General features: G+C 41.4%; 1 protein-coding gene across 1 annotated transcript in view; it reads right to left on the bottom strand.

Moving 5' to 3' along the window:
- Positions 1-2,434: 2,434 nt before the first annotated feature.
- BRMS1L (breast cancer metastasis-suppressor 1-like) overlaps positions 2,435-15,191 on the bottom strand; it is a 36,487-nt gene continuing 23,730 nt past the window's right edge. Inside the window, exons 5-10 of the mRNA XM_015420642.1 lie at positions 14,344-14,440; positions 9,791-9,874; positions 7,416-7,480; positions 5,472-5,511; positions 4,669-4,795; positions 2,435-2,914 (exon numbers count right to left, since the gene is read on the bottom strand). Of these exons, the coding sequence (XP_015276128.1) occupies positions 2,791-2,914; positions 4,669-4,795; positions 5,472-5,511; positions 7,416-7,480; positions 9,791-9,874; positions 14,344-14,440 (537 nt within the window). The 3' untranslated portion in view covers positions 2,435-2,790. The remainder of the gene's footprint in view (positions 2,915-4,668; positions 4,796-5,471; positions 5,512-7,415; positions 7,481-9,790; positions 9,875-14,343; positions 14,441-15,191) is intronic.

Below are 15,191 nucleotides of genomic sequence, written 5' to 3'. Positions count from 1 at the left end.
TGGAGGGGGTGGAGGAGACGGGGGAACCGGCGGGATAGGGGGGGAACTTACCTCCTCCTGCTGCTTCCTCCTCTTCCTCACAGGTGTGGAGCTCCCCCTCTCCCGCGAGTATCGCGGGTCCACCCCTTGTACTTTATGAAAAGCTTGTAAGTTATTCTTTCTCTTTTTTTTGGAAAAAATAAAAAGATTATTCAAAAAAAAGAAGAAGAAGAAGGTGAACAGGCATGTTGCAGCAATTGGCTAGAGTTACAGTGCAGAGTTACTCCAATCTAAACCCATTTCATAGGCTTGTGCTCTTGGATCTGACATTTGCTACATTCTAGCAGCTGCTATAGCTAGGCCAGGCTAGGCTGATTCTTGCAGAGGCCAGCTCCAGCATGATGCAGAAACAAATTATCTGACAGTGATGACTGCTCTATGGGGTGGGGTTGTATTGAAGATCTGTTAAGGCCTATTACTTGCAGTTTTGGACCCAGTGAATAAAGTTTTATTTTGAAGGATTATGCTACAGAAACCATACAAACTATGCACAGCTATCTGGATTCTCCATGACAGGTCATTTATTTATATACTAGGTTAAAAAATACAAATATTTTATTACAAAAAAAAGGTTTTATCAAACTGTGTACATACAATAGGTTTTGTCAAAAGCCCACCTGTCATGATTACTTTATATACAAATTTGGCTATTATGAGTGACATGCAGAGTAACAAGAGAGAGTGCTGCTCTAGATGGATTTTAGACTTTGGGCGATGGTTAAATAGTTTCCCCCATACCAGCAAATACATTGTCACACAAACATAAATGTAGTATATTGAGCTGGACAGATTTTGCCCTGACCTGCAATAACTACGATCAGTGACACTGGCTACAAAGATACCACAGTTCCTTGACACACAGTAGTGGGGTAACACAAGGACATGTTGTTCTTTAAAAAGAGCAGTGGGCAGCCACTTAATGATTGCAATACTGTTCTTGTGCCCAACTCTGGACTGCAATGCAGAGCACACACGGCACATACGGGCAGTGCAGGACAGCTGCACTTCCACCTGCACATTTCTGCAAGGCCAAACATTTTAAAATCCTTCATTCAAAACCCCCAATACATTACGAAGCCTTCTCTGAGCAGGATGAGCTCCTGCCACTAAGCACAGCTGAAAAGGTTCAGCTCGCAAAAAGCAAGAAAGAAAATTGATAGGACTGAATCCCTTTTTAATGCTGCTCGCTGCTCACCTTCAAGACATTTTTTAGTTAGAATGTGAACCAATGAACTGTAAGCCTCTGGATGGAGCAGCATATTCCAATATACTTCTGATCTCTAAACCTAGTAAAACTGTTTCAAAGAGTGCCATTTTCAAATCTAATTGTCTTCTTTACTAATGAACCCATTTCCACCCACTGAACCAGTTTGCTGAGTATGGGGTTAGGATTACCAGTATCTGCCTTGAGAATGCAATGATTTTTAACATACTGGCATTCCAGTCCAGGACTTCTGATAGTGTGAGGATGCATGTTAGTATTCCAAATTTAGCACCAATCCGATCTAGAACATAAACACTCTTTTGGCAGTCTGTTCCATCAGGTGCAGGCTTTCATCAAAGATGCATCTTAATGGATAGTAAAGTGCACATAAACCACCAAGTAATGTCCCCCCTCCCTGCTCCAAATCCTTTTTACACAACTCAAACATGCATTGAAAAACTAGAGGTCCTACTCCTGAAGCTAAACTTCTGAACTGCAACACTGTTGGAACAGCAGAGGAAAAAGATTTGGGGATATGTAGTGAATACCATTATTTCTTCCCTATACCTAATTTCTGGCTACGGATCATAAAGAATGTTTAGCAACACTTTTGGTTATAGTTTTGCCAGTTACAGAACCTGGGGACGGGGAAGGAGGGGGGTTAATACTAGTAGAAACAAACATCATCTGCTTTCCATGAATTGTTTCTGGCAAGCTCCAAGCTTAGTGCTAGAAAAAATGGAAGTAGACACAATGGTCTGATCAGGTGCCAGCCTAGATAAGGGCTGCCCCTACACATTAAATGATGGCCTTTTTGTTATTAACCAAAATTAGTAACTGCTAAACTCAGGTAACAGAGCTACAACAACTATTTTGGGTTTCCATTTTTTCAGTTGTCCACCTAAGAACACCTTCCAATTAGACTAAATTAAAGTAACATTTGTGCAATCTAACATACATTTATAAGACAAGCATGACATGTTCTGTAAAATACAAAATGAGTTCTTAACACATAGTCATAAAGTTGACACTTACCACATCATTTTAAAAAACAATATATCCACCACTTTTTCATGTTATACAAATACTTATAGACTGCAATCCTAGAAAATGGTCTGTGTATGCAATGGAGAACTAAACACACATCTGGGAGAAGACTTTCTAGTGCAGCTTCCCATTCAGCTCAACAAGAAAGTTTAAAATTAGCTCTCCCATTCAACTCTGTGAGCAGCTACAGGAGAAATTCCAAAGACACCCACAGCTGTGCATATCCCCCCATTCCCATGTGTACAACATAACTTGTAAGGACTGCAGCCACTGATATTCTCTGACTCCCCAAAGGTTAACATTTCCTATCTCAGGCACTGGACCCAAATGAGAGGTCAACATGATTATATGTCACTTGTTTCAAGACATCTGTATGAATATTACTTACACTACTACAAATACACAGATACTGCCACAAAAATAGATGAGAACATACAGTAAATAAATCTTTCATCTCATGGCACATCAAGCAGGGTAACACTGTCTGGTTAGTTTAATGGTCAGTTGTGATTATGTTTGATTGAATATTTTCCTTTCTGTAGCTGAGAAATATACAGTTTGGATTTGCTTCCATCAGGCCTCTTAAACCACACTTCATCATGGTTAATTGTTGTAATTATGGCACTGAAAAGATTGGGGATAAAAATCAGGAGCACATTAGTGTCCATGTAAAACTAAAGGATCACCCTAAACTGCATTGCCATTTCTAAACAGTACAGTAATTATTGGTACTGGAGCATACTAGCATTATAACAACAAGTACCTCATTAAATTACGGATAGTTAATAGAATACTGGAACACTGATACTGGAAAATGTACTAAACATCACTGCATTTGTTTACAAAGCATTCACATCTCTTAACAGCTCCCTTTTCGTTAAGGAAATAAAAAAGACTCTCATATCACACAGGTTCAGCAACCGAGTGAGTGGCTGGCAATGTGGTAACCACAGCAGCATTCTTCGAGGCAAGTTTAACCAGGACTGCTGCCTACAAGCAACAATCCCACAATAAAAACTAACTATTTCAATCTCAAGGGGGTTTTACAAACATAGCATAATCAGCTCCATGTTAACTGAAACTGCCCACGTGTCTCCCAGGGAAGCTTCCCCAGCCTTGTTCAGACTTTCCCATCTCTTCAGGGTTTTTAAAAATCATTTACTTTCAAAGATTTCATAAAAATATGAACTATGTGCTTCACATGCAAGTGAATTGTTCTAAATGTATTAATGCTCAGCCTCTTCTGAATCATTGTATCATTTTATTCGCTTAAATTAAATGCAAATACATGCTCTTGTCCTCTTGACCCAAGTCCATTATGCTCTTGTAACTGTCAACTGGAGAACATGTTTCAGGGAAGCTTTCTATCTATCTTTTTTTTTATCAGAGTATTTCTACGCCATTGTTTTTGGCATTTTCGGGTCCCCAGTATACCTTGCTGAAGGACTCTGCTTACTGGGATAAGTGCTTGGCTTCCACTATCTTGCAGATATAATTCTTGTCATTACTAAAAAATTCAACACTGTCAGCATCTTATTACTGACATATATTCTCTTACATCAGCCAATTGACAAATTAATGGACCACAATCCATTTTCAGCTATGAAATGGCTGGGTCTGCTATACAGCTCAAGGGACCTTAGCAACTGCAAGAGGTATAGCATCAACCCACACTGCTGCACTGCAGTAACACCTTTCAACAATCTTCCTATGCACCTAGTAAATATATCCACATTGTAAGAGTTTAATCGCTGCCAGGGCAATCCTAAATTAGTTACACTCTTCTAAGTCTATTGACATTAGGAGGGGGTAACTGCTTAGGATATCAAGTGAAAATATTTCTGGAGGAAGAGACATGGAGTCTGCAAGAAAAAAATGGAGAGATGAAGAATTCCTACTTGAGAAATGGGTACGTGAGCGTCCCCCATTCATCCCACACTAGCCTAGAAATAAAAAGGAGTTTGCAGAGGACTGTTGTTTAGGGATGTTTTTAGAAAGGGTTTGGAGATATCTTTGAATGCTAGCATTATATAGATTCTTCAATGAACAGCAGTGGCCATGCAGTAGGCCTGACTTACATGCAACTATACATGAGGTTATCACTCGGTACTCAAAACAGATGGGTAAAGCTGGGGGTGTGTAAGATGGAGTCCCTCCTCCCCCAGTCCAAGAAGCTTGAGATGCATTGGTATAACAGCAACCACTAAGAGGAAAAAGTGAAAACACAGGATACAACCCCTGTGGATTTTCTGCACTCATTTCCTCCAACAGTAGTCATGCACAAGCCTGGTAGTTATTATTTCTACCACATATCGAAGAAAAAATCCAGTTTAAATTATAGCCTACTAGTCAAGAGATCCGTACATGCTAACCTTTACCTTGTAGGGCATTCATCTTTTCTATCGATACATATTGTTTGTCCACGTCCATACCACTCCCCATTGTAATAGAGTCTTCCTTCTTCAGATCTTGTGCTGTACAGGTGTTTTTCCAACTTGACAGGGGCTGGAAGAATCAGTACAAATAATGCTGACAAAGCAGGAAACAATTTAAGATTTCAATACTTGCCTCCTCAAGAAGCAGAGAGTTCATCGTTTTTCAAATTAGTCATAGTTATTAGTCCAGAACTGACCTTAGTTCTAGACTGAGAACTGTAGGCAATGTTGCTTCTATAATCACACTTCTCTGCCAGACTGACTCTCAAAGTGACTTCAGATTAAAATCTATCACTTTTTAAAATTCAGTGTTGCTGAAAAGCACAGTTCCACTGGGATTTCTCCCTAACACTAAATGAAGCTTCATGAAATATGCATCATCTATTGGGACCTGGCTGAACACTCAGACTATTAGCTGGTAGAGATAATAGCAGTGGGAGCAGCCCAGATGTTAGTCTTCCACCTTCAGCTTCCAGCTGCTGTGGCTCACAGCTGGAACCTCTTATGCCCTTGCTCAATGATAAAGGCTTCTCTCTGGGAACTTCCAAAAGAAATAACACAAGTAAAACAGTAGCTGTTAAGGCCAGGTAGAACACTGAAATCTCTACCTTGGGAAGACCAGTTCATAATCTAAACAGCATGCATTCTGAGGTTTTATCAATTTTGTTATAATTTATTTAAACCTTGCTTGTTAAGGAACCCCCAAAGCACATGAATAGATCAAGTGTTAAGAAAGCTGCCCTTACGTTCCGTTTTCACTCTGTGTGGGCCCAAGGTAGCCATTGCCTGAAAAGACAAAGAAGTAAAGTCATCTTTCCAGTGAATCAACTTGCTTTGTTCAAAAGAGCAGCTATATGATAGCTCCAGCATAAATGGAAGTTCACACACTATACTCTAAAGCAGTGGTGGCGAACCTATGGCATGGGTGCCAGAGGTGGCACTCAGAGCCCTCTCTGTGGGCACGCGTGCCATCGCCCCAGCCAGGCCCAGACCATCATTAAAGTGTTGAATTCTCTGCCAAATAATTTTAAGTAAATGAAAGCATTTGGGATTGCTTTCCTTACTTTGTTTGGATCATCTTAAGTTAATGTATGAGTTGTTTTTTCTAAAGTAAAACCTCAGTATTCAGGTTAAATTGCCATGTTGGGACTTTGTGATAAATAAGTGGGTTTTGGGTTGCAGTTTGGGCACTCGGTCTCTAAAAGGTTCGCCATCACTGCTCTAGGGTTTATCTACACATTGTAAAGTCCTCATGGTCACTGGGGAAAACATGATCTATCAGCCATGTGTTGGGAATTTTCTGCCTCCCACATACATCCTGGTTCTTTCCTGCCTGCAACCAAAACAGGCAGGGAGAAAGCAGCTGAAGCCTTCTCATGCTGTTTTTGCATTTGCAAACCATCCAGTGGAGCTGCTACTGGCTCCACTGTGAAACTTAAGTATAGCCACATAGGTAACATGATGTTAACAGTGGAGCCAACAGCAGTTCCAACTAGGTAGTCTGCAAGCTGCCTTGGTGGCCTTGATGCAGGTAGAGAGGAGGGGTATAAATGTTGTAAATCACATAAAAATAAACATGAAAACAGCAGAGGGGAATGGCTACAGCTGCTTTCTCCCCACGTGTTTTGACTGCAAGCAGGAAAGCTTTTGGAATAAACTCTGTTACTCTTTCAGGTACCTTTTACTTTGAATACCTTAACAATGCTGCCCAGAAAATTTTAAAGCAGGTTTTGTCTCTCTAGAATTTTGAGCAAACCAAAAATTAATTATGAAGTTCTAATTAAGTCTAATGCCAGAAAACTGACAAGTAGTCCTACACAGTTAACAACATACTATATTAAGCTGTCATTTATTCATAATCCTTTCTTGAGTTTATGCCTGCATGTACCTGATTATCTCTACAACTATAGGGCCCAGTGACATGTAGCTAATTTTTGCTACTGCCCCCTCCGCTGGCATCCTGAGATATTTGCAATTCATACCCCAAATGCTTCTTTTCTGGCTACGCTTGATATGTCTGCTCTATGTTCTATATGGGTTGAACAAAATACTACCTCCCTTGAGTATTGTTTAACTTCAGAACATGCAACCTTTTGTTATGGCAGCCCATGCAAATCATCAATAGAACCACCACTGCAGTCACACTGACCTATTGTTCTGCCTTCCTACAGCCTATTAGAGTACAGCCAAGGTGACTGCCAGGTGCCTTTGTTCAGGAATCAGCAAAAGATACATTCACTGAGAACACAGGAACAACAGTTTAAACCTAGCCACAGAGTAAACCAACTGAACCAAAGAACAAACCAACTGAACTACCAGAGCTGTCTGTTCTCAAATTGTATTTTACGTCATCTGGATGCTGTGCAATGTTACAAATTGTTGCTTTCCCCATGCAACTAAGTATTTTGAACATGCTTGTTAAAAATTAAGCTGCGAATCTCATCACAAATTATTTAACCTGTATTCTTATGTGCTGTATATGACTATGGCATCAGTTCCTCCACCCAGCTAGCCCCAGTACCAATGGTATACTGTAGCTCACACCCCTCCCACCATCCAATAAAGTCACCTGGCTACCATCACTGTTCCATGCATACCACCACACCCAGGCTAGACTTCTTCCTAGAAAAAAAGAGATTCAAACCTAAGTCACCTGCAGACACATCAGAGATAAGGACATGCAATCATACCTTTCTTATTGTTGTCCAGTCTTCAAGTATGTCAAGATCTTGTAGCATATACACTATATAGGGTCGTTCATGAGTTAAAGAACTGGCCAGATATAGAACTTGCATATTTCTAGCAGACCAACATGAAGGATGCTTAGTATATAACAACCAAGTCTAAAGAAATGCTAAGTCAGTTCCCAAATACATTTGCAAATGTGAGGGCTTCTCTTGAAGCACTGGTGCTTATTAGATGAAGTAATGTCTAAGCCACTTTTTCGGAGAAGTTTTCCCAAAGCTGCTTAATAAATCCTATAATTATTTCATAACCACATCCAAATTAAATTTCTATGAGGGCAAACCTTATGCGGGAAAGGTATCTTCTGAATACTGGGGAGAAATTTTAAGCATACAGCAGGCATGAATCCAAATTAAGAGACTGAAACACAGCTGTATGGTTTACTTGCCATAAAAAGCCAGTCCATACACTACAGAGGCACACAACTTAACCAAAGAGAGATGCATCACTAAATTAACTATTAAAAAATATTTCTATTTTAATTCAGCCCTTTCTTTTTCAGCCCCATCTATATTAACTCATTTTGCCACTGTCACTATCACATGACTAGTTAACCCCACCATCTCGCCAGAGTCCAGAGGCCTCACTATATCATGTTAGTTCCTCCCCCATTTTCCTGTTTCTATCCACACTTGACTTCTCCCAGCAACATTCCATGGCAGAACACACAAGATACTCTCTCTTCTAGCAATTTATACGTTGAGAGCATCTCAGCACAAGTGATACTGTTGGCTGTAACATACTAAAATCTGAACTAAGGAAAGAGAGGCTATGCAGGTAGACTGAAGCAATGGCCCCAATTAACTGGGTGCTGCATTTGTGATCCGGGGCAAACAAAGGAAGAATGCTTTGTTAGCATGGCCAGTTCCACATTTCCGGGAGATGGGCTTGACTCCATGGTGGCCCTTGTACTGCCCAGTCCTGGCTGCGGGGATGGCCAGGTCAGGGGGGGGGGACCCTTGGGCAGTCTTGGGACCAGACTCCTCCTTGCTAGGCCCATCCTGCCCCTATAAATCGGGGCCACCACTGGACCAACTTCCTCACTTGCTTTGGGCTCTCCCATTCCCCACTCTCACTTCTGATGAGCTTGGACCATTTTATGTTCCCCCAAAGAAATGAGAAATAACCATAAACGATGGATCTGTGCAATTCCTCCAATGGCCACAAATAGTCAAGGAGGGTGCTGTTAACAGGCCCAAGGCAAGAGACATTCAAAGGTGGTTTGCCATTGCCTGCCTCTGCATTGCAACCCTGGACTTTCTTGGTGGTTTCCCACCCAGAGCTGACCCTGCTTAGCTTCCAAGATCTGAAGAGATCAGGCTAGCCTGGGCCCTCCCGGTACCACTGAATATGTTTAATATGTTTAATATATGCTATCCCACTTTTTTACGTAAAAGAGCCCTGAAAGCAACTTTCAGACATATAACTTGTTTTAAAAAGCATTTGTTCAGACACAATAAAGAGAAACTGGCAATTAAAAAAAAATCAAACAGAATACTGAGAGTAGCACTGAAGATGTTGAACTCTCAGATTACAAATGCTCAGCCAAATCTGGAGTGCGGCCTTTCTAGAGGACAAAAAAAGGTACAAAAGCATTTAAGTCTATTGTTTTTATATTACACTGACCCCTGCAAAATTAACAGTGATGTCCTAAGCAGACTCTGCCACCAGTGCTTAGAAGGGCGTAGCTCTAAGATTGCTTTGTAAAAGCAACGTTAAAGGACAAGACCATAAATTTTCACCTCAGTTAGTCATCAACTCAAGGAGCCATTTTTTTCTGAGTTTCAATCTTTCTACCAATGTCACTTTCCCCTCTATCTTTAAAAAAGGGGCTAAATACAAGGAAAGGCAAACATAATTCTATGCATTAAAAAACTAGTTTTTTCAAAACCAAATTGGCATGCAGTTACAAGTTACAACTACAGCCAAAGGACACAAAAACAGGTAAACCTTGTTTCAAAAAGAAAGAAAAACTGAGGGATACCACTGAAAAAGAGAGAAGGTAGCAAACCAGGTCCAAGTTCTCTTCCTTGTAGTACTATCCCATGTGACAATCCTTAATGTTCATCCCAGTCATCCCAGCAGTATAAGCAAACCTAATATCAGATAAAAAACCTCTGCCAGATAATCACAGCAAGTAAACTACCTCCAATACCCCAGTAAAAAGGCTAACAATTCTCAATCACTGTCTTCAGATTTGTTTGGTTTCAAATCACCCCCTTAGTCTTAACTAATGTTTTTGTGGACTCATTGGGCAGCCACATTGTTCAGGGCAATGAATATCACAGCCAGTTAGTAACAGACAAAAAGAAAAGGATATCTGATACAACAACGGGTTTTTTCTTATCCGGGCTAAATGGGTCCTTCCTTTTCTTCCTAGACTGAAGTTCATCATTCCATAACTCTGTGAAAACATAAGAATGCATTGCTACAGTTAAACTATTTTTCCTCTACAGAATCCAAACAAGTGATTTCTGCTATATCAGGAGGAACAAGTAATACGTTTCATGCAGACTATTTATGCCATATGCTCATTTAGGAACTGCAATGGCCATTGGTAGATATTATTAATTTTTAGAACAGATGTTGTCATTTTGCCAGCAGACTACTCGCTTACTGAATTTGTTATAAATGATGCTTCTGACTTTTATGAAATCATGAGAATATATCAGAAGCAGGAAACCAACTGGAGAGACAGGTTGGAGGCTTGGACAACAAAGAGGTGAAAGCATTACTAAAAGAAGATAGGTAGACTGTATAGAAACAGAGTCCATTCTTTGTATGTTTCCACTGTGGAAAATGCTATCTTCAGGAAGGGTGGCTGAAAAACTGGGTCTAACAGAATTACATCAGAAATGAAATTCTAGAGCTAATGGACAAATGATAAACAAAACAAGTTTCTGGGTATGGAGACACACAGCCAAGGACTCTTAAGAAATTCAGCTGGGAAATTGTTGATCCAACAAAAGTATTCAACTTGTCACTAAACTTGGCTTCCTTCTCAGAGAATTGGACAACAGTCACAACACAAACTTTTAAAAGAGTTATCATGAGGGATACTGGAAGTTACAGGCAATTATCCCAATGACTGCTCTGGATGAAATGGTTGGAACCGTTCTTAAAAGATAAAATTATTAAGCACGTAGAGGAACATGTCCTATGGTTCATCAATCTCCATTACCTCTATAAAGGGAAATCCTGCCTCACCAAACTTTTTGGATTGTCAATAAGCATGCACATAGGGGTAATGTAGTAGAAATTGTTACCAAGCATTCACATAAGGGTAATCTAGTAGACATTGTGGCTTGTGTCCTGTGGAGTATATGCGTATCCCCACTAGCCTTCCTGAAGCTCTCCAAAATACTGATGCTGCAGATTGTTGAACTCACATGGAAAAAAACTAACATAATTGGGGGATGGACTACAGTGAAGAGCAGGAACATGGTAAAATTGATCTTCCCTTCTTCTTCAGTTAACAGAAATTCCTTTGGAGCAGAAGCAGTATCAAACTGTTTGCCCCTCCTCCATGCAGCCTGTTGAATTGCATTACTTTTTGTCCCAGTGAGTTGTGCAAACTCCAACACCAGCATTTTGGAGATCTCCAATAACCACTGAGAGTAGGGGGAAGTGGTAAAGAACCATACCTGCATATGTAAACACTCCATAGCTTTTAATCCAATATACTTGGATTTCCAAAAAAGGTTTATAGGAAGTCCTTTATCTAAAGCTCTGGAATAAATTTTCCAGGCACAAGATAGGTCCTCTCGTGGATTAGAGACTAGTACAACAGGAAGAGAGTAGGACTAAATGGACAGTTCTCATAACAGAGGAAAGTATGCAGTGGGGTCCCATACATTCAGTACTGGGACAAGTCCCATTTAATTTGTTCACAGAGAATCTCAAATCAGTGGTGGGCAATGAAGTAACCAAGGTTGCAGAGAATTCTAAATTATTAAGGACTAGGAATAAGGCTCATTGTGGAAATAAATACAATGAGCTCTAGAAAGAGGCTCTGGGAGTGCCCCAGCCTTGGGCACTCAGCATCAATTTGCTTTGGCGACCACAGCAGGGTATAATGACAGAGTCCACCATTTTCTCCAGAGGAACTGATCTTTGCTACTTGAAGAGCAGTTGTAATTTTCAGTGATTTCCACCCCTCACCTGGACATTGGCAACAATGGTTCCCCAGGAGGCTGGTTCAGAGGATAGTCTATGGCACTGTACCTGTCTGAGGTCCCACCCATCCTCAAACCCCACCCTCTCCAGGCTCCACCCCTCAAATCTCCAGGAATTTCCCAACTTGGAGGTGACAACCCTATCTCCCCCCCAGCCAACCATCAACCTACCTTTATCTTCCCCTCTGACTTCAGCTTTCCATCTCCTCCCCCCACCCTCCTAGAGAGCAGCTGTAATTCTGAGTGATCTCCAGCTCCCACCTGGAGATTGGCAACAATGGATCCCCAGGAGGAAATAGCTGGTTTAGAGTGTGGCGTTTATGGCATTGTACCTGTCTGAGGTCCCACCCCTCCTCTAATCTCACCCTCTCCAGGCTCCACCCCTCAAATCTCCAGGAATTTCCCAACCTGGAGTTGGCAACCCAGCCAAGCATCAACCTGCTGTTATCTGCCCCTCACTCTTCAGCTTTCCGTCTCCTCCCCACACCTGCAGCCTCTACCGTGCTCTGAAGCCCTGACTGCTATGTCACATTGGCTATCAAAGGGGAGCCATTTCAGCAGAATATAAGGACACAGAGTCCACCATTTGCTCCAGGGAAACTGATCTCTGCCATCTGTAAAGCAGTTGTAATTCTGAGTGATCTCCATCCCTCACCTGCAGATTGGCAACAATGGTTCCCCAGGAGGAAAAATACAGTTTTTCTCTGCAATGGGGACCAAAGCAGCTTACATCATTCTCCTCTCCCCCTTTTGACTTGTACAACAACCCTGTTTTACTGACAGAACCAAGCTTGGTTGCCTAGCAATTTTCACAGTTTATTCTGACAGGAAAGTGGGCAAGCTGGCAGTGGGCGGGGGAGGGGTTACGCTGAAAGACTGTGACTGGTTCAAAATCACAGCTTTCACAGCAAGAACCTGGGTCTGGCAGACCCTGCTCTGATGCACTAACTGCTATGCTGAGGGTAGCCAACCTCCAGGTGGAGCCTGAAGATCACCGGGTATCACAACTGAACTCCAGACAACAGATCTCTTCCCCCCCTGGAGAAAGTAACTGCTTTGAAGGGTGGGCTCTATGGCATTCTGTTCAGCTGAGGCCTCTCCCCTCCCCAAACTCTGGCTTCCTTAGACACAGAATGTCCAGGAATTTCCCAACCTGGAGCTGGCAACCCTAGTCAGGACTGGCCCCAATGAGTTCCTCACAAAGGCCTGGAAAAGGTTTCCTTCCTTTGTCTTTTTACTGACAGAACCAAGCTTGGTTGCCTACGAACAGCCACTGAGGGAAAAATTAGTCCCACAGAGGAGCCAAGCAGGAGAAGTGTCTTCGTCAGGAGAGAGAGCCGTTTGCCAGTTATTCTGACAGGGAACAGTGGCTGAAGTGGGAGTGGGCGAGGAAGAGGAGCACACCCAGCCAATGGCATGCGAGTACTCTTGAGTAGCGGCTGATAGGCCAATGGCTGATAGAGCGCATTGCACAGCCAATGGGATAGCTAGAAACGGCCAATACACTAAGAGGATTATTATATAGAGATGATGAAAACCAGAGACAACTGTGACAAGCTGCAAGAGGATTAGTCCAAACTGGATGATTGGGTAACAACGCAGCAAATGAGGTGTAACTAAGTTTAAAGAGAAACACAAAGAGACAAAAGAAATCTCAGCTTCACATAGGCATGGTAGGCTCCGAATTGCGAATGACTGACTGGGAAATCATGGTGGACAGTGACAGTCAATGAAAATGTCTGTTCTGTGTGAGCAGCAGTTAAAAAACCCAAAATTTATGCTATGGATTATTAGGAACAGAACTGAAAATAAAGTTGCCTGTAATGTAATGCCTTTGCACAGATGTATGGTGCTGATCCACTTCTGAATGCTGTGTGCAGTTCTGGTCACCACATCTAAAGCTGGAAAAGGTGCAGAAAGGGGCAACTAAAACAATTAAGGCAGTGGAACACCTTCCTTATAACGCTTAAAACGTGAGAAGATGTGGCTCAGGTTTATAAAATTAGACATGGGGTAGAGAAAGTGGACAGAGATAAACTTTTCTCCCTCTCCCATAATACCAGAACTCGTGGTCACCAAATGATGTTGATAGAGACACAAGGAGACAAAAGAAATCTCAAACAAAAAGGATTTCTTCACTCAAAAGGTAACTAGCTTATGGAATTCACTGCTGCAAGATGCGATGATGGCCATAAACTTAGATGGCTTTAAAGGGGATTAGGCAAATTCATGGAAGATAGGTTCCCAAATCACTACTAGCCATGGCAAATAAATGGAATCTCCATATTCAGAAGTGATAAGTCTCTGAATGCTAGTGCTGGAGGCCAACACTTGGTCCTGCCCTTCTTGTAGGCCTTCCTGGGGCATCCAACTGATCACTGAGTGAAAAAGGAAGCCAAAGTAAAGGAACAACTGGTCTGATCCAGCAGGGCTGCTCTTATGTTCTTACGCTCATATATTAAAGTCCTTTGTATATACTCCTTTCTTACTATTAGTGTGCAGCAAAACTGTCCAAACACAATATTGCCAAAATACTGTCTACGATCATACTTTTTTTGCTTTGATCATCTTGTGTTGAACAGAAGGACATCAAACAAGCCCAACAGCATGCTGCAGTTCATTAAAACCTTTTACAAACACCCCATCTACAGGTAATTTATTTACCAGACAGCTGACTAGCTCCTCAGCATTAAGTTACCTGAGGTAATGTCAATACTATGCCTGTCTTCTTCAAGTCGTCTAATTTTCTCTTCTAGTTCACTCTGAACTGTGTCATACAGCAAGAGCTTTTCACTCTGGAAGGAAAAGTTCCTAGAGATCAGTTAATAGTGTAGTCAAACATTAACCATTAAAAGCACAGAATATCTCTCCTACTGGATTGGGCACTCAGGATAAATGCAAGACAACAATAGCTTCCTACACGGAGACTTGCTTTATAAGCCGCATTCCTTCATTGGGTTCAGAGTAGAAGAGGCAAGATGGAAACTTTCAGATACTTGAATACGATACAACACATGCAAATAAAGGGTTTATGTCTTTTAATTAGGTGTATGGTTTAAGAAGAGAGCTGAGTCAAAAAGTGTTTTATTCCTCCTTCCCAGAAACATTTTGAATCTGCTTTGATCAGCCTGAATAATAAGATTATTTGGCCAATACCAACAATTTAGGAAGAGTGGCAAGCTATACCATACAAGCAACACTGGATATGTCATTACCACACATTTCTTAATCCTACAGGTGGAAGCCCAAGATTTCCAGATGTCCATTTAAAACATGACCCTTAAATACACACAGATTCCAAGCACTCACAGAAAGCAAATAAGGCCCAGTGCTCAGTAGCTTTTTTAAAGGGACTGTTAATCTATTTGTTTATGATTTTGCCCATGCTATGCAGCTGGGAGCATTACAACACATCTGTAGCATTTTTTACTCTTACATTTCCACTGAATGTTTTACATGTGCAAGTGGTGTTTTATTTATTACTACATATATGGCAATCCTGGCAGTTATTCTGCCCAGAAATCAAGTTTGCATTACAGGGTGGTG

Source organism: Gekko japonicus, unplaced genomic scaffold (genome assembly GCF_001447785.1).
Source record: "Gekko japonicus isolate JY-2015 unplaced genomic scaffold, Gekko_japonicus_V1.1 scaffold1095, whole genome shotgun sequence".
NCBI classification, from domain to species: Eukaryota; Metazoa; Chordata; class Lepidosauria; order Squamata; family Gekkonidae; genus Gekko; species Gekko japonicus.
Note: the sequence above shows the minus strand (reverse complement) of the source record. Positions and strands in the feature narration are given on the sequence as shown.